Source organism: Orcinus orca, chromosome 21, assembly GCF_937001465.1.
Source record: "Orcinus orca chromosome 21, mOrcOrc1.1, whole genome shotgun sequence".
Lineage (NCBI taxonomy): Eukaryota > Metazoa > Chordata > Mammalia > Artiodactyla > Delphinidae > Orcinus > Orcinus orca.
Genome location: NC_064579.1, coordinates 1,936,730 through 1,956,328, shown reverse-complemented (window position 1 = coordinate 1,956,328; position 19,599 = coordinate 1,936,730). Strand labels below are relative to the sequence as shown.

The following is a 19,599-nucleotide window of genomic DNA, read 5'->3' as shown; positions in this document are numbered from 1 at the left end:
TCCTCTCTGAGTGTCTGTCACACATGTCACACATGTCTGTCATCACATGACACTGTATTTGTCTTTCTTACTTGAGCTGTGTGAAACCCATGGCACAGGTAGCTTCTTGAATAGTTCAAAATTATAGACGTGGTTATTTCTGGATGGTAGAATAATGGGTGTTTTCTCTTTGTACTTTTTCTGAATTTTATCTTCTCTACCTTGGGTGTTATTTTTTTAATTGGAAGAAAAATCTTTTGAACATCTTTTTATTGACATTCTTACAATAAAAGCATAAAAATTGAAGTCAGTATTCTTTTACTCTTTCTGAGATTTTTTTCCCTCCTAATAATGCTAAGGGACCTTCACTCTTCTCATGACATTAATATAGAGCAGTGGTTCTCAAACTTCAGTGTGTGGTGCTGGACCCTAACCCCAGAGTCTCTGATTCAGTAAATCTGGGCAGGGACCCAAGAATTTGCATTTCTGACAAGTTCCTAGGCAATGCTGGTGTTGTTGGTTTGGTGTTGTTGGTTTGGGGACTTCTCAGTCAGTGTTGAGAACCACTGATGCAGAGAAGAAGGTACAGCTGAGCATAACATTTCAGTTCTTTAGAGAGTGGGATGAAGGCTGAAATTACAAGATCTCTCAATAGTCTGTCCCCACGTTTCTAATTGTCCCTCTCTTTTGTCCTTCAGACAGAGCATAAGAAGGAAACAGGAGAAAATTGGGACATTTGAGTCTGCCCCTGACATTTGTCACAGTCAGAATTTTATCCCTTCTCCCCAAACCCTCACACACCCTCTGGATCTTCTCTGTGTGCAACACAAGGGTGAGAGAGGCTGAGACCTAGATTCGTGTGTATGTGCGTGTCATCACTGAACATTAGCGGTTAATTTGGGCTGATATTGATGTGACCCATGTTTATTCTTTAGAAATAGTTACTTAGTGTTACTATTTTTCTTACTGAAAAGTCAATATTTTAAATATTTAGCCACATTTTAACTTAAAGACTTGTCTTTTTAGTGGTAAGAATAAGTAATACTTGACTCTCGTGACTGGCCCTGCTGTGAAAATGCACACCAGAATTACACGTGTGATTTTAAGTGAAGGCTAATCCTGCAGCAAAACAAAGCTCCAGGCTGAAGAGCTTCGATGTATAGGAAAATGTTCCTTTTACATTTGTGATTTCATTGTAATTTTTATAATTCTATGGCAGCTGGGTGTTCATGTTTGTTGTTGTAAGTGTATTATATAGAATGTCACTTTTTTCTCGTGGTTGTAATCATTTAAATCTTAATTTCAGCTGATGAGTAAAGAGTCTCCTGTCTCTGCTGGGAATGATGCCTATGTTGACCTTGATCGCCAGGTACCTGATCTTGCATTGTTTTTATCCATTCAGAGATTAAAGGGTGAACTTTAGATATTAATGAAAAGGATGTTTCAGTTGAAATTGCTTATGAAATATATTGGTATAATTCTTTATTTTTTACCTAAAATTCAAGAACGTAAGCCACTTTACTAATGGATATTACACACTTGTAATTAAATTTGTAATTTGTAATTAACATATTATTGTACAGCCCACTTTAAAATAAATTAACCTCTTTAATTTACTATAATTCATGTTTTCTAGTCATGTTTTCTTTTTCCATTAGTGATATCTTTCTGTATGCCACGTTTAACACAATAGATGCAGTCCTGGAAAATGGCATGCATTTAATCCTGTGATTTATTTATAATACAAAAGATATCTTACCTTTTATTTCGTGTTATTCTTCAATTGAAGAAGTCTCCTCTACCCTTCATCTTTGTGAAGAAGTGAACTGTCTGGTTTTCACTGACAGCCCATCATCTTACGTTCGTTCTTCCTCACTTTGCTGACTCTACGGTGAACATTACTGTTCTGCCTGCCTAAAGCCTACTCCTCTTTCTTCTGCCAACATCATCATTTTATTTTTGGAAATCTCCCCACTTCATACTTTAGCTTAAGCATTTCATCATCTCTTTAATCAGTTACCTTCTCTTTCTGGCCTAGACTTCATGGTCTATTACTGTGATGATTTTGTCAATATAATCGATTCCCTTACCTTAATACCTTCTCCCGGGCAAAATCTCAATCCAAACCAATCCAGCTGCCTATCTCTCTGGCCGTATATCCTGACGGCTAAGTACTGAGAGAATAAATATTTTTTAAACCATACAACAATTGTGTTGAAATACATTAGCTATTTATTTTAACAATTGAACCTCTGTTCCTCTAGCACATATATATTTTACCAAGGTGAGATTTCTTAGTTATTACAGAATCAACATTACCAAGAACCAAGTAGCCCTAGGAGATGTATAAGAACACTTGATATGAGGAAAGAACCAATTTCCAAGTACAGAAAAGACAAGACTCAGGACTAAAAGATGTCTGCAGTTGGAAGAAACCCTTCTTTTGACTCGTGCAGAAGGGTTCTTGATTTCTCCCTGCCCCACAGAAAGAACAGGGGGAAGCGTTTTAGTTTTGTATTGTACATGTGCGATCATTAGTTGTTGCCACGTCATATTGCGACGTTCACTGTAGCTCTTTGCTTCTACCCAGCTGAAGAAAACTTCAGAGGAACTGAATGAAGCTTTGTCGGCCAAGGAAGAAATTGCTCAAAGGTGCCATGAGTTGGATCTGCAGGTAAGAGATCTGGTTTTATACCACCTGTTTGCAGCACGGCTCTGCGTCCCACCATGTGCCCTGGGTCCCACGTGCGGTACAGTTTGGCTGTAACACAGCCCTAGTTTGAGAAGAAAAAGGAAACAGAGCCTGGAAAAAGAGTGCAGACTGAACAAAGGTCAGAGTTTTCCTTCCTTCTCACAGCCCCATCAAATTCATAATAAATGAATTTAAAATGGGATAAGCCCACAAGAAAAGAAGAGAAGGAGGAGAGAGATCGGCTCTCAGGAGGACTGGGGGAGATTTTTAAAAGCCCTGATTTGTAGCGTTTTCCAATTTCCACAGTATAAACACTGTCACAGCGACCAATTCCAGGTTGTTAATGGTTTAACAGTCGGCTCACCAGACTCCCGAATATTTAGCAAGTGGCTTGGTTATAGCCAGCAACAGCACACCACTGCTCATCATCAACCTCAGAAGGCCAAAAGGCAGTTGGATAAAGTGCCAAACGGCCTAAAAGGAGTAAAGAATGCAGTGCCAAAAACACCTATAAAGGGGGAGGGAGCTGCTGTAGCTGAACCCCAGAGAAGCCCCCATGCTTGGTGGAAGGCTGCAGCGAGGTGTAATGGGGTCTTCTGTAGGAGAGCTCAGCCCCATTGCCCGTCACCCACTGCAGATACCCTGACCTGTAGCTGGTTTCCCAATCGGAGGGTTCTCTTCTAAAGAAGTTAAGCAAACAGAAGTACAGGAGGTTAGACCGAGTATTAGTATTGCAGGGTAAGGCCCTTTTCATTTTGACCTTTCTGGATTCCCTAATTTACAGAAAACCGATTCTTACATGTGAGGAAAATCTGCGTAACAAAAAAGAGAAGGGTCAAGATAAACAGGAAACTAGCCCTAGAGGAAGTGGAGAAATTGGGGTAGTAGAAAAGATTTTTCTTTTTATTTTGGTTTTGGGTTTTTTTTTGCGGTACGCGGGCCTCTCACCGTTGTGGCCTCTCCCATTGCGGAGTACAGGCTCCGGACGCGCAGGCTCAGGGCCGTGGCTCACGGGCCCAGCTGCTCCACGGCATGTGGGATTCTCCCGGACCGGGGCACTGAGCCTGCACGTCCAGAGTCTGTGCTCCGCAACGGGAGAGGACGCAGTGGTGAGGGGCCCTTATACCGCAAAAAAAAAAAGGACAAGATGCTATTTTAAAAAGAAAAAATCAGAGATCAAGAAACACTAAAAATAGAATTGTCAAAATAAAAAAATTCAATAGAATAGTTAAAAATAAAGTTGAAGAAATCGCTCCTAAATTAAAAGACAGAAAATTAAGAAATAAAATTGTTTGTCTGGGATTTACCTCAAAATCAGGGAGGAGGGGGGAGTGGATGGAAGTCCAGATAGGTGCATAATTGGCCATGTTTTGATACTTGTTAAAGCTGTGTAGTAGGTACACAGGGTTCGTGATATTTTATACTAGAAGCATCTTACCTTGAAAGGCGTAAGAGTTGGTCATTGCTTTGGATGCAGATAGGAAGAAATGTGATCAGAGCACACTTTCTGGGTGATGTAGTAAATAATATTTACCTAGTCATAAGGTTAAGTGCTGTTAATTGCTTTTCAGATTCTAAAATTCAGCTATACACAAATGCAGTATTTTACAATAATGATAAATAAGAGTTGGTTGTTTTTATGAGCAGGATATAAATAGTCTCTTTGACGGTGTAACATTCAAGTCGTACACTGGGATTGGCAGACTGCAGCCGGCCCTCTGTCTCGTGAGTAAAGTGGTAGTGCAGGCAGGCTTGTTCCTTGATGTGCTGTCTCTGGTGCTTTCACGCTGCAAAGACAGGGTTGAGGACTTGCCACGAGACCTGTGGCTCTGAAAGGCTCAGCTGTTCACTGCCCTATTCCTTACAGAATAGTTTACCAGTCCCTGGTGTGAACAGATCGCAGAGCGAGTGGCGGGGCTGCAGAGAGGTTATGAGGAGATTGGTGGCAGCGCCATGACACACTCAGCCCTGCAGAAAGCAGTCGTAACACAGGCGTGCTGATGTGACCTCTGAGGTAGCGATGTGAACGTCACTGGTCTTCAGCATCTAGCCCTGCCTGTGGAGAAGCAGTGTTATGAAAGTAAAGATGTGGGTGCTGGAGGTGAGCAGGAGAAGCAGGGCGAGGCAGGGCGGTGAGGGCCCGGTGGGGACCCCTGTGTTCTCGTCTCACCACGAGGGAGCACCGGCAGTACACGGCCGGCCGCTTCTCGCCATCCAGTCTCAGCTCCAAATCACGTGGTTTATCTGTCATGAAATATTCACTGGGCACTTAGGTGTGCCCAGTACTAACCTCAGCCTCCCCGGGAAGTTCCTCGGTCACCAGCCTACAGTCATCCTCCAGCCTCTCCTCTTAGTCTTTTTTTAAAATAAATTTATTTATTTATTTATTTTTAGCTGTGGTGGGTCTTCATTTCTGTGCGAGGGCTTTCTCCAGTTGCAGCGAGCGGGGGCCACTCTTCATCGTGGTGCGCGGGCCTCTCACTGTCGCGGCCTCTCCCGTTGCGGAGCGCAGGCTCAGTAGTTGTGGCTCATGGGCTTAGTTGCTCCGTGGCATGTGGGATCTTCCCAGACCAGGGCTCGAACCCGTGTACCCTGCATTGGCAGGCAGATTCCCAACCACTGCGCCACCAGGGAAGCCCCTCCTCTTAGTCTTGCTTTAACCCTCTGCAGAGCACTTTCACTCTAGGTCTTGCATGTATTTATTAGTTTACTTTCTTAATATGATTTGTCCTTGTTTATATATTTACTATGATGATTTGTTTAGAATATGTAACACATAAGAATAAGAACTGTCTCTGCGTTTTTCATCGTGGTATCCCTTGCACCTGGACAATTGCAGCAGTGCCTAGCACATGGTAGACCCACGATGAGTATCTGAGTGAGCTAATGAGTGGGCACGTGATGGAGTGAAACAAGTCAATGAGTAGTTGTTCAAAATTGCAGAGGTGGCCAGTGAAAGGAGCAGGAATAGTGCCATAACTATTTGTGGAAACGGGGGATGCCGCAAGTGGCTCTAATTTCACATGTCAGAGGAGACAAGTCACTAGATAATGTGTAAGGTTGATAAATCAAGAAATGGGGGTATAACATGTTATTGAGAGATGTCGAGTCACAGCCAAAAGCAATAAAATTAGGGACATTAAAACTAGTTGTCAGGCTTCCCTGGTGGCGCAGTGGTTGAGAGTCCGCCTGCCGATGCAGGGGACACGGGTTCGTGCCCCGGTCCAGGAAGATCCCACATGCCACGGAGCGGCTGGGCCCGTGAGCCATGGCCACTGAGCCTGCGGGTCCGGAGCCTGTGCTCTGCAACGGGAGAGGCCACAGCAGTGAGAGGCCCGCGTACCGCAAAAAAAACCTAGTTGTCTCTTGGAAGTAGAAAAACTCAATGGGAAACTGTAGCTTTCCATTATAAGCCCCTTTGCTTTATTTGCTTTTTTTTCCTTAAATTGTGTTTATGTATTATTTTTAATTATTCTCCTTGTGGACTAAAAGAAATGCACAACGTGAGAGTTGTGAGTTAAGGTTTCTTTGGGGCAAAATGAGGACAATAGCCCAGGAGACAGCATCTCAGCTCTGAGGAACTGCTCCAAAGTGGTGGGATGGAGGTCAGTATGTATGTGATTTAGGTGAAGAGGGTGCGTGCAGTGAAGCACACGTTCTGGTAGAAGGTGGCTGCCAGTCACGAGGAGCAGTTGTCACCGTTGATGATTTTAGTGCTTTTCTAGATATGAGGAGATGCAAGAATTGGGCTCATAAAATCTTCTCCTGAAAATATCTAACTATCTGAAGGCCTGTTCTGCCAGTTTTCCCAGAGCACGGGGGGCCTCGTTCCTGATCTCTTCCTGAACTCCTTTCAGGGAGCGTTACAGGTCAGCGGCTGCAGCAGCTCATGATTTAATCCTTGTTGAGGCAGATGGCAAGTACCAATTTGTAGTTGACACCTTTTTCTGTGTATGTGAAAAGGATTTCTGCCAAATATATTGAATTAAATTACTTTAGCAACATTTGCTAGTCTGATGAGTCTGGTATTAAGGTGTTGCATTATGCACTCAGCCTTCATATAAATTGACCACATACCAGGCTATAAAGCAATTCCCAATAAAATTCAAAGAATCTGTGTCTTTAGATCATGCTTTCTGACCAAAGTGCAATTTAAGATAGAAATTATTAACAAAGAAATGAGCTTTTAAATTTTAAAGCCTTAAACATTTATTTTAAAAAGAATGAAAGAGCAGAAATGAATGAAATAGACCAGTGGCACGGAATTGAGCTACTACTCTACTCTGAGAAAAGACTCGTGCGTTTATGGAAATCTGACAAGTTAGAGAGCTGGCATTTCAGACTCATTCATTTATTCAGCAAACATTGAGCACCCACTCCAGACCATCCACTGTTCTAGCTGCTGTCAATACAGTGAAGATAGGGGAAAACACAGAAATGGGTAAAACATCCCTGCCTCCAAGGTGCTTGCACGCGATAAAGAAGACAGACAGTGAACAGGATAAGAATACGGTCTGTTGTGTGCTGCTGATAAGTATTCTAGAGAAAGGGGGACTCGGGGGGGGGCGGGGGCACGGGGTGGGAGGAACTAGTTCTGACTGGGTTGTCAGCAAAGGCCGCCGGGGAGGCAGCAAGTTAGTAAATCCTAGAGGGTGGATAAGCGGCCTCCCAGGCTTCCTGCGAGGCTCATCCAGGCTCATCCAGGCTCAGCGGGGCAGCTGGTGTCTCCGGGAGCACGAAGGTGAGGGCAGCAGGAGTGAAGCCTGGGGAGAGGAGTCCGTCTGCAGAGGCCTGACGGGCCTTGGTACAGGCTGCGTAAATAAATGGGAAGCCGTTGGAGGCTTGTGAGCAAAGACGTCCTGTGATCTGAGTTTTATTTTAATGGATTATGGTGGCTGCTGGGTGGTGAGGGCCAACTCAAGGGGACTAATTCAGAGGCCTTCGCAATAATCAGGCAAAAAATTAGGTTGGCTTAAATCAGAATTGAGGGGCGGTTAGAAGTGGTTGAAATCCGTCTGAAGGCAGAGCCGCTGATGTTTGCTGAAAGAGTGGGCGTGGGTGTGAGGACGAGATGGGACAGATCCTGCCAGAGCAAGTGGAAGGACAGAGTTAGCATCGCTGAGATGGGGAAGACAGTGGGAGGGCAGGGCGGGGTGTGGGGGAATGAGAGTCCCACCTGGACAGGTTAAATTCAGATGCCTGGTGGACCTCCAGTTGGACGTGATACCCACTGCGGGGTTCCAGGCTGGAAATAGAAACATGCGAGCTGTCAGTGGATAAATTATGTTGACAGCCCAGAAGCTGGAAGCCATCAATGTATTTAGAAAGGAAAAGCCATGCGTGTGCCAGAGGCAGGGAGGTGAAGAGGGCTTGACTGGAGTAAAGAGGAGGCACACAGACCAGGAGAGGGAGGTGTCCTGGGAGCAACAGAAGCCAAGGTCGGCTGATCCTGAGGATGGTGGGGCAATAGCCCAACTGGAAGAAAATGGGGGTGGAGAGGGAGAATCAGAAATGGCAGGTGACTTCTGTTTTTACAGTTTTTTGAGATGTAGTTGACATACAACAAACTGCTCATCTTTGAAGTGTACAGTTCTGATGCATGTTGACATGTATAAACGTGCGAACCATCACCACAATCAGGATAGTGAGTTCTCATGACTCTGTAATCCTCTTCCAGTGCCGGCTCTGCTTTCTGTCACTGTAGATTAGCTTGTGTCTTCTAGAATTGCATATGAAAGGAGTCATACACAGTGTACTCTTTTTCTGCCTGGCTTCTTTCATTATTTTGAGATTCATGCATGTTATCGGTATTAATAGTTAATTCTTTTGTTTGTCAGATAGTATTCTGTTGTATGGATGTGCTGCAATTTATTTATCCATTCACCTACTGGTCAACGTTTGTTTTTCTGTATTACAAATGAAGCTGCTATAAACATTCTACGTCTCTGTGTGGACATATGCTTTTAGTTCTCTTTGGTAAATAAATACCTAAGTGTAAAATGTCTGGGTTATGTGGTAGTTGCATGTTTAATTTTTTAGGAAAATGCGAACCGGTTTCTCACAGCCTGTGGAACATTTCACGTGCTGAACGGGTGTGTGAAGCTCCCATCTGTTTTCATCTTTACCAACACTTGGTACAGCCAGTCTCTCTGATTTTCGGCATTCTAGTGGGAGTAAGTGTATGGATATAACATTGTGGTTTCAATTTGCATTTCCTTAATGACTAATCATGAGTATCTTTTTGTGTGCTTAGTTGCCATTACATATCTTCTTTGGTGAATTACCTTTTCAAATGTAAAATAAAGAATGAATTCTTGCTTACTCTTACGTACTGCTCTGCCTGTGCAATATTCCAAAATAGTGTCAGTGTTTTAAGTGGAGGTTGCTTGTACTTCTTTAAAAACAGGCTTTAATTCGTAATGGTAATTCACAAGTGATTATGCGGATTCCAGTGTAATTGGAGAAAATAAACACTGTCTTCCTATATTCTAACAGGTTGCAGCATTGCAAGAGGAGAAAAGTAGTCTGTTGGCAGAGAATCAGGTATTAATGGAAAGGCTGAATCAGTCTGATTCTATAGAAGATCCTAACAGTCCAGCAGGAAGAAGGCATCTGCAGCTCCAGACTCAGTTAGAACAGCTCCAAGAAGAAACATTCCGGTAAGGGACAACTCACTCAGATCTCATTTTTTTAGATTTGGTAATGTCTTTTTTTTATATATAAATTTATTTTATTTATTTTTGGCTGGGTTGGGTTTTCGTTGCTGCGTGCAGGCTTTCTCTAGTTGCGGCGAGCGGGGGCTACTCTTTGTTGCGGTGCACAGGGTAATGTCTTTTAAAGTTAAGAATATAGTGTTAGGACTTTCGGGTAACTGCAGACCAGGGAGGCTGTGCAATTAGCCACTTCCCAAAAGTCTTCCCACACGACATGAAATAACTGCTCATTTAGGAAAATCTATGAATGCTCACCCTCAATATGACTTGCAGACAGAATGCCCCAACTGAACAATAACTGTGAGTGAAAGGAAGGAAGCAAATACCATCCCACCTCCATCCTGCCAGGCACTCTGAGGCAAGTAAAGGCAGACAGAGAAAAAACTCAGAGACAGAGGAAGAACTAGCGAAGGGGCCTGAGGGTGAGTTGGAGCAGTCGCTGCAAAGATTAAATTCACTCAAAATCGGAAATTACTTTAAAACAAAAAAGGAAATTAGATCACAAACTGCAGGGATAGGAATTCAAAGAAAGTGTATCTTCTTAAAGGACCAAATGCCAAAATAATAAACAGGCACGGAATTTAGAGATTGTTGCCCTTTCCAGAGCACAGTTTAAAGAAACGCAAAATAAAGGCCAGGTGCGTGGGTTATAGAGACAAGCCTATTTAAAGGGCGAGCTGATGTAAAGGGGCAGTCTTCCAGACACATCTTCTGGGAGAGGAAAAGGCCAAAAAGAAGGAAGAGGGCCCATTGGCGATTGGATGGTGAAAGGGAAAAGAAGAAAAGGAAAAATTTGGTGTCCTGCAAGACAAAATAGAACCCCAAAGTTGAAGGACTTGGCAGTATGATAAAATATTGTGTTGTGATTTACTAGAAAACATATCCTGGCCTGTTTCTTACCCAACCATAGATTTTCAGTGTCAAAACTGGGAGACATTAAATATCAATTAGGTTTTTTTTACTTGTGCAGTGACTCAGTCCTTTGTTTCCCCATGAAATGTTTGCATTTTTTTTTTTTGTCCTTGACAGGAAAAAATAAACAAATTTTCTTAGTCTTCTCAGAAACCTTAGACAAACAACCCATCCCCTATGGTCTACATCTGTGGTTCAGAGTGTGATCCGAGGACCCTCTCAGAGAGTCTTCAGGGCCCTCTCTTTTCCAACTGCATTTCTGTGCTTGGCTGGATCTCCTTCACATACCGCAGCCAAAAAACCATCACAGCAGACCAGTGTAGAAACACCTATGGGAACCCAGCTGTCTTCTACTAAACCAGATGATTTGAGTCACAGAATATAAAAAATATTGCCACTCTCCTCATCATTTTTTAGTTTTAGACAATAGAGTTATTTTTCATCAACAGTATGTTGTCTATATTAACATAATGGGTTTATTACTATTATTTTCAAATGACTGACATCTCATTTATGAGTATTCTTTAAATAATTCCTGAATAAAATAGTAGCAAATTCAATCCAGTACTAAAGTAAGCTTTATCCCAGGATTGTTAACCTGTTGAGTATTATTAAATCTATTACAGTAACTATTAAATGTGTTATAACTCCTCCAATTCATAAGGTAAAGGAGAAAGAAAAATATAAAATAAGCTTGGTACATGAAATTCTCAGTAAAGTTAAGAATGAAATGAGGATGAGTATTAATCTATTATTTGACATTTTCCTAGACATTCTAAAAATCCTGTCTTTGCCACTTACTAGCTGTGTAACCTTGGGCATGCCTCCATTTTCTCTACTATAAGATGGTATAATAGTATTATCTACCTTCTAGAATTTTTGTGAGCATTAAATGAGTTAATATATATAAAGTATTTTGAGAATATTGCCTGGCACATAGATGCTATATAAGATTTCGCTGTTATTACTTTTCTAGAAAATGAAATAAGAAAAAGAAATGAGATTAAAATATTGGGAAGACAAAAAGTATCAATAAACGATGATTATTTGTAGGTAATATGTGTGTCCACCCAGAAAATATAAGAGAATTAACTCAGAAGTTCTTAGAACCAATAAACATTTAACAGGGAGAGGGTAATGTAAGACTGCTGCATAGGTCATAAGTTTTTTTACCAATAACTAGTTAGTATCATCAGGAAAAACTTCCATTTATAAGTATTTAAGTGAAGAATAAAAAAAAAAATTAAGTACAGGCTTCCCTGGTGGCACAGTGTTTGAGAGTCCACCTGCCGATGCAGGGGACATGGGTTCGTGCCCCGGTCCGGGAAGATCCCACATGCCATGGAGCGGCTGGGCCCGTGCGCCATGGCCGCTGAGCCTGCGCGTCCGGAGCCTGTGCTCCGCAACGGGAGAGGCCACAACAGTGAGAGGCCCGCGTACCACCAAAAAAAAAAAAAAAAAAAATTTAAGTAATATGAAGGAGTTAGATGACAAAAACTTCTAAGTTATACGTAAAACATAATACTGTGTGGAGAGAGAGAACATATTTTTAGGTGTTTTTAATGGAACATTGTAAGAATGCCATTTTTTCTTAACTTATATAATTTGAACTTGATTCCAATTCAAATTTTATGTTCATCTAGAAGTATTAATGAACAAGAGATTCCCAAAATGTTTTGAGAACAAAGTATAATGAGGGAATACTGGCCACACCCAAGTACTAATATACTAATGAAAATAGCTTGGTACCAGTGCAGCAAAATAGACACCAATGACACAAATGAAGATCCAGAAACCAGTCCAAGTATATGTAAAAATACGTAATGTGATAAAGATGGCATTTTCTAATCAATAGGGAAAGGTTAAATTATTTGCTAAACAGTTTTGGAATGGTTGGTAGATATTTTGGCAGGAAAAGTTAGATTCCTGTACTACATCATATACCCAAATGAATTCCACGGAAATTGAAAACGTTAATGTTAAAAATGAAACTGTATAAATACTAACAGAAAACAAAGAATTAGAAGGAAAAAAAAGTTCTAATTGCACATTAGAAGTAGAAACTATACTTATATGGGGAATCCAAAAAGAAATGATACAAATGAACTCATTTACAAACCAGAAACAGACTCAAAGACTTAGAGAACTTATGGTTACCAGGGGGAAAGGGTGGGGGGAAGGGATAGTTAGGGAGTTTGGATCAACATGTACACACACTGTCATAGTTAAAATGGATAACCAACAAGGACCTACTTTAGAGCACAGGGAACTCTGCTCAATGTTGTGTAGCGGCCTGGATGAGAGGGCAGTTTGGGGGAGAATGAATACCTGTATATGTATGGCTGAGTCATTTGCTCGGCACCTGGAACCATCACAACATTGATAACTGGCTATACCCCAACATAAAATAAAAAGTTAAAAAAAATTAAAAGAAGTAGAAACTATGAAGTGTAAGATTCATCAATTGAATTACATAAAAATTAAGAATTTCTGTACATTAAATACTTACATAAATAAAATTAAAAGTAAATAGGGCTTCCCTGGTGGCTCAGTGGTTGAGAGTCCGCCTGCCAATGCAGGGGACACGAGTTCGTGCCCCGGTCCGGGAAGATCCCACATGCCGTGGAGCGGCTGGGCCCATGAGCCATGGCCGCTGAGCCTGCGTGTCCGGAGCCTGTGCTCCGCAACGGGAGAGGCCACAACAATGAGAGGCCTGCGTACCGCAAAAAAAAAAAGTAAATAATCAATGATAAATATTTGTGACATGAGAAAGAATCTTTTAAATCCAAAGGAAGGATGTATGTTAAACAAAACAAATTAATATAAATTAGGAACAATATTATCCATATTTTGGGGGGAAAAGATCTATGAATAGAAATCAGACTGGAGGTTATACTCCAAAAATGTTAACAGTAGGTATCTGTCTAGAGCAATGCATAATTTTTATCTTCTTTGCTTTTCTGCATCTTGTGAATTTTCAAAAGGAATATGTGTTAATTTCATCATTGAAAATAAAACTTTAAATAAATTATAGCTGCTATATTTTGGCGTCTAACTTTCTGAGTAGAGGAATGGCGATCCGTTGTTACCTTTCTGCAAGTCTTGGAGCAGTAGGATCCGTTTCCAGGATAGTTAAAACTTGGAAATACAGTGTATGGTCACAAAAGTAGGAGACAAATCCAAGAAGAATTTATTTTCATGTTTTTTACTTACTTTTCCTGTTCTAAGGAGAATTATTAGACAGTAAATAGTGCTTTCTTGGTCTGTTTTGTTTCGGTTACAGACTTGAAGCAGCCAAAGATGACTATCGAATACGCTGTGAAGAGTTACAAAAGGAGATGTCTGAACTTCGGCAGCAGAACGATGAACTGACCACTTTGGCAGATGACGCTCAGTCTCTAAAAGATGAAATAGACGTTCTTAGGTAGACAACCTTCCCATCTTTGTAGAATCTCACACCTGTGATCCCCCAGAACAGTTCTGCCACCGATTTTACAAACTCTAGGGTCTTTGAGCACAGGAAGATGGGTTCAGATCCCAGTGCTGCCGTTTAGTCAACCTCTATGGAACCATTTTCTCATCTGTAAGATGGAAATAACACACATACCTACCTCAGACTGACATGTGGAATTAAGTGAGGTGATATTTGTAAGCACTTGGAACAGTATCTGGCAAATAAGTGCTGTATATAAATGTTTGTTAAATAGAAATTAACCTCTGGCCACCACTTCATACTTGCATAGCTCTGAGCTTTTCTCATTACTACTGTTCTTTAATTTTGCGTCCTTCAGTCACTTGGTCTTCCTCTTTCTCAGATACCGTCACACCCACACACATGGCTCATTTCCTTGCTGGACTCAACTGTTCTCTCACTGGGCACCTCACTCCCTGCCACCTCGTTTCTGCACCATTCTGCTTGTGTAATCTGTCCTCTGTTGGATCATTCCAACCATCTATGTTTTATGCGTTTGCTCTTTGAATGCTGAGAACAAACAGGGAAAATCACAGTGAGGTAGTTTTGTCCTACTGCAGACTAGTGATCTTACTCTCCACTGGTCCCCTCCCACTGGTCCACCGCTCTACTGCCCATCTGTGTGGGCTCCTCCCACTGGTCCACCTTTCTACTGCCCATCCATCCGTATGGGCTCCTCCCACTGGTCCACCACTCTACTGCCCATCCGTATGGACCCCTCCCACTGGTCCACCGCTCTACTGCCCATCCATGTGGGCTCCTAGCACTGGTCCACCATTCTACTGCCCATCCGTGTGGGCTCCTAGCACTGGTCCACTGTTGTACTGCTCATCCGTAGATTGCTCTGTCTCCCGTTTCTCTCATAGCTGCTATGTATTTTCATAACTCTTCTCACCTGACTGACCCCACCACACCTCTCCTGTGCTTCAGTCTCAGTAGATGACATTGTCTCCTGCATTGAGGAACGAGGCCATGACCTATGGACCCTCCATGTGCTGTGTCTCCTGCATTCGCGCCCATCTTTTCTCTTTTGCTTCTAGAGTGCAGACCTGTTACTCGTCCTCCTGTCCAGTGCTATCCTTCAATGCTCTGGGTCTCAACCCTTCTTGCTTCTGCAGGGACTGTGCTACCTCAGTTATCATTTCCCTTCACATTTGAATCTGCCTCCTTAGCATACATTTATATGTTTCTGTCCCTCTTATCTTAGAAAAAGTGAGAGACCTATTATTCTCTCCTTCCCTCCAGAACAAATTTAGATTACACAAGGTAAAGTTTACATTCTTTCCTTAACCCACTAAAATTCACCACTGCCTGCCCCACTGCTCCACCAAAACAGCTGTTCCTCTGGTCACTAATAACAGCCTAATTGCCAAATTATTTGGACAGTGTACAATTCATTTTGCTTTTGTGCTACATGTGACTCTGTTGGCTACCCCCTCCTACTTGCATTCCTTAAATTTTATAATGTTGTCTATTATAAATTTTGCTGTAATTTTGGTCATACTTTTGAACCTGCACAAACAACTAAGCTGGACTCACCTTTGGTCTTATAATTTCATTAGAACGTGTTACTTCCTGGCAATCCGCTTGGTTTAGCACTGCCTACAGCAGCTTTACCATTGCGGATGTGTGTGTGATTTCTGGTTTCCCATCTCATTCTAGACATTCTTCTGATAAAGTGTCTAAACTAGAAGGCCAAGTGGAATCATATAAAAAGAAGCTAGAAGATCTTGGTGATTTGAGGCGTCAGGTTAAACTCTTAGAAGAGAAGAATACTATGTATATGCAGAACACAGTTAGCCTAGAGGAGGAGCTGAGAAAAGCCAACGCGGCTCGAAGTCAACTCGAGACGTATAAGAGACAGGTAAGGAGAGCAGCACAATTTCTTAACGCCGTTTCCAGCTGAGCTCTCCAGTGTAACGCTGGCTTATCAGAGTCCACTGACTTGTTTTCATGGTATTCGGTTTTTCACCTATGAAACTTAGTTCTTATCCAGGGCTTATTGGTTGGTCTCTATAGCAGATCCTTTTATTATTTATTATTTTTAATTTATTGTGTAATACTTGAGAAATACACAAAAGTAAAAAAATAATACAATAAGTATCCATGCTTAATAAACAAAACACTCTCCCCCTCCTCATTGCAGTAACCACTAGCCTATTTTGTGGGTTTTGTGCCTACGCATCTCTTTATTCTTCCCTGTACATACACACACACATACATATATGTGTGTGTATCCCTAAAAACTTATAACACTTTTGACATTTCAAAACTTTATATAATGATATAGTGAAAGTTCTCTTCTGCGATTTGCTTTTGCTCAGTGGTATTTGTGAGATTTGTTTTGTTGATAGTTGTAGCTTTATCCCATTCACTTGCACCAATCTGTAGTATCCTGTTGAGTGACAATACCACATTTATCCATTTTTCTGGAGAAGGACATATAGGATGTTTTGTCTTTTTCTTTAATATTGCAAGAAAGGCCACTGTGAATAGCACTGAACATGTCCTCTTCGATACATGTGTGGAAGTTTTACAACTATGTGGAATATCTTCCTTAGAGAGTCTTCATTTAATTAGATATTGCCAAATGTCCTCCACTGTGATTTTATTACCAGCAGGCAGTTTGTATGAATTCTTGTTGCTCCACATCATCACCAACACATAGTATTATCAGACTTGAAATTTTGCCAGTTGAAGGATGGATTTGAAATGATGTCTCCTTATGATTATACTTTGCGTTACCCTAATTGCAAATATATTTACTGATCACATTTCTTTTGTGAACTGCCTATTTTTATCTTTTATTCATTTTTAAAGTTGGATTATTTCTTTTATTGATTCTAAAAGTTCTTTATTTGTTCCTGGTATTAATCTTTTGTCACATGTTGCCTTTATTTCCTAGCAGTCTGTGACCTGTCCTTTTACTTTTTTTGAGATTGATAATTTTAACATGATGAACTTTAAATACCTTTTTCTTTATGATTTGTGCTTTTTATAAAAAAATTTTATTGGAGTATAGTTGATTTACAGTGTTTTGTTAGTTTCAGGTGTATGATTTGTGCTTTTTATGTCTCAGTTAAGAAGTCATTTCCTATATAAAGATGTAACACTAATCTCTGTTTTCTTTACAGAGGTTTAAAGTTTGTTTTGTACATTTAGGTCTTTAATCCACAAGAAATTGATTTTCATGTAGGGTGTGAGGTAGGGATCCATTTGATATTTTTCGTCTTTGTGGACAACCAGTCAACCTAGCAGCTTTTATTTAATAATCAGTCTCTTCTGCGGTGCCCTACAATTCTATCTTATCATATATCTAAAGTTACCATGTTATATGTGGGTTTGTTTATAGCGATCTCTTCTGTTTCATTGGTCTGTTTGTCTACTCTAACACCAAAACACTCTCTTATCATCTATAGATCTTTAGTAATTTTGATATTTGGGTAGTACAGATACCCGCACCCTGTTCTTTTTCAAAATTGTTTGTCTATTCTTGGACCTTTCCATTCCCTTTAAACCCCAAATCTTTGGCAATTGGAATTACATTGAATCTGGTGATCAGTTTAGGGAGAATTGACATCTTTATGACAGTAAATGTTCCTATCAATGAATATAGTATCTTTCCATTTATTTAGATCTTCAGTGTCTTTCAATTAAGTTTTATAATTTTCTTATAAATATCATGCACATATTATATTATAGTTACTCTTAGTACTTTATGTATTTGGTTGCTTTTGTAAATACAGTTAGAAAAAGAAAAGATACCATTTTCAATGTGTTGCTCATTTATGTGATTAAATTGGTTTTTATATGTTGATTTTACAATCTTGCCAAATTCCCATATTATTTCTAATAATGTCTATTAGTTCTTTTGGCAGAAGTCATATTTTGTACAAATAAAAGCCATTTTGTTTCTTTCTATGGCATACCCTTTTTTTCTTCTTAATCAACATGGCTGACCTTTAGTACAGCCTTTAATAGAAGCAATAATAATAGGCAACCATTTCTCATTGATTTCATACACAGTGCTTTAAATGTTTTACCAGTATATTGTAAGGATTGCTATAGGTTTTGTGGCCACCTTTCATTAGGCTAACAAAATTTCATTGTATTCCTAATTTGCACAGGTGTTTATCTTAAATGGATGTTGAATTTAATCAGCTACACCTATTGAGAGACTCCTATGCTGCTTCTTCTTTCTATTAATCTGATTCAATTAATGGATTTCTATGTTTAAACCATCCTTGCATTCCTGAGATAAACTTAGTTTAGTCATAGCAGATCTATTTGTGGTTTCACATAGTTAAATTTACTTTGTTCATTTTACTTGGAATATTTTGCCTCTATGATTTGTCTACTTAAAGTTTTCTATCTCGTGCTTTCCTTGTCTTCTGATTTTGGCATCAAAATTGTACTAGCTTACGGGCTTCCCTGGTGGCGCAGTGGTTGAGAGTCCACCTGCCGATGCAGGGGACGCGGGTTCGTGCCCTGGTCCGGGAAGAGCCCACATGCCGCAGAGCGGCTGGGCCCGTGAGCCATGGCCACTGAACCTGCGCGTCCAGAGCCTGTGCTTCACAATGGGAGAGGCCACAACAGTGAGAGGCCCGCGTACCTCAAAAAAAAAAAAAAAATTGTACTAGCTTAATATAATAAATTAGAGAAGTTTTAGTAGAGCAACCCTGTACACCATGAATGTCTGGCAAGTTTTTTTTGGTGAATACATTTTTTTCCAACATTTCATTATGAAAATTTTCAACATATAACAAAGTTGGACTGAGAAATTACCAAAAATAAATGTAGCCCAAAGAAACTATAAATGTGATTAAAGGGTATAAAATTAAAATAAGAAATGATTTAATTAGAGTTCCAGAGGAAAGAATGGAAAGAATTGTAGGACATTATTTGAAGGAAAGAATGGCTGAATATTTTTCAGAATTGATGAAGGACATCAGATTTAGTATTAACAGTGAATTACAAACAGAATAAATAAAAAAGAAATCTGCACTTACAATTATTGTAGTGTAATACAGTAATTCTCTATCTGTTTCTGATCTGGAGCTTAATATATTTTATTTTTCAGTATAATATTTTTCTTTCTGCAGTTTCTCTTTGGGTGCTCTTTCAAACCTGCTTGATCATATTTGGTGGTCTTTTATTCCTTTTATAATTTAGATTTCTTTATTTAGAAGTATTAAACCTAGTATTTTATGTCTGGTAACTCCAATTTGAAATCCTTAGAGGTCTTATTCTACTATTTTATTGTTGTTAGTGCTGTTAATGTTTTTCTGCTGACTGTTGTTCATAGTGTATTATTTCTTTAAGACTTTTGTAATTTTAGATTTTGCTCTGTCATTTGGCTCATCTTTACCTTTGGGAATACTGGGGACCTGGTTGAGGTTGTGTTCCTCCAGACAATGTATGTTTTTCTTATGCCAGATTTTCCACAGCATTACCAATCAGGACGACTTTAAATTAATTGCTTGCCTTAGGATTTGCCAGACAAGGCATGTGGTAAAAATTCAAGCATAAATCCATGCATTTGCAGGCTGTGGTTACACATTTTCAAGTTACACTTTTTAAAGCCCAGAACACTCACTTTAAGATGGGCAAGTTTCCTTATTGATTTTGCCAGCTGATGGATTTTTTTTTCCTAACCTACCTGTTTACAGACTCACCACCTTTTATTAGAGTACAAGGTAGTTTAACAGCAGCCTGCCTCCCGATAGTTTTAAAGGCCTGGGTTCCTGGTATTGCCAGGTGGCATCTCACACTGCCCATAGCATCCTCACAAACTTCCTGCTCCACTTTTAACCCCTGAGGATTTCCCTTAC

General features: G+C 40.3%; 1 protein-coding gene across 6 annotated transcripts in view; it reads left to right on the top strand.

The window, feature by feature from the left end:
- Positions 1-19,599, top strand: part of HOOK3 (hook microtubule tethering protein 3) — a 139,909-nt gene that overhangs the window by 42,595 nt on the left and 77,715 nt on the right. For all 6 annotated transcript variants that reach the window (XR_007474572.1, XR_007474571.1, XR_007474573.1 and 3 more), the window contains exons 7-11: positions 1,286-1,348; positions 2,570-2,653; positions 9,167-9,330; positions 13,580-13,720; positions 15,431-15,632. Coding sequence is in view for 2 of the 6 variants with exons in the window: in XM_049704190.1 (XP_049560147.1) it covers positions 1,286-1,348; positions 2,570-2,653; positions 9,167-9,330; positions 13,580-13,720; positions 15,431-15,632 (654 nt within the window). In the remaining 4 variants the exon portion in view is untranslated. The remainder of the gene's footprint in view (positions 1-1,285; positions 1,349-2,569; positions 2,654-9,166; positions 9,331-13,579; positions 13,721-15,430; positions 15,633-19,599) is intronic.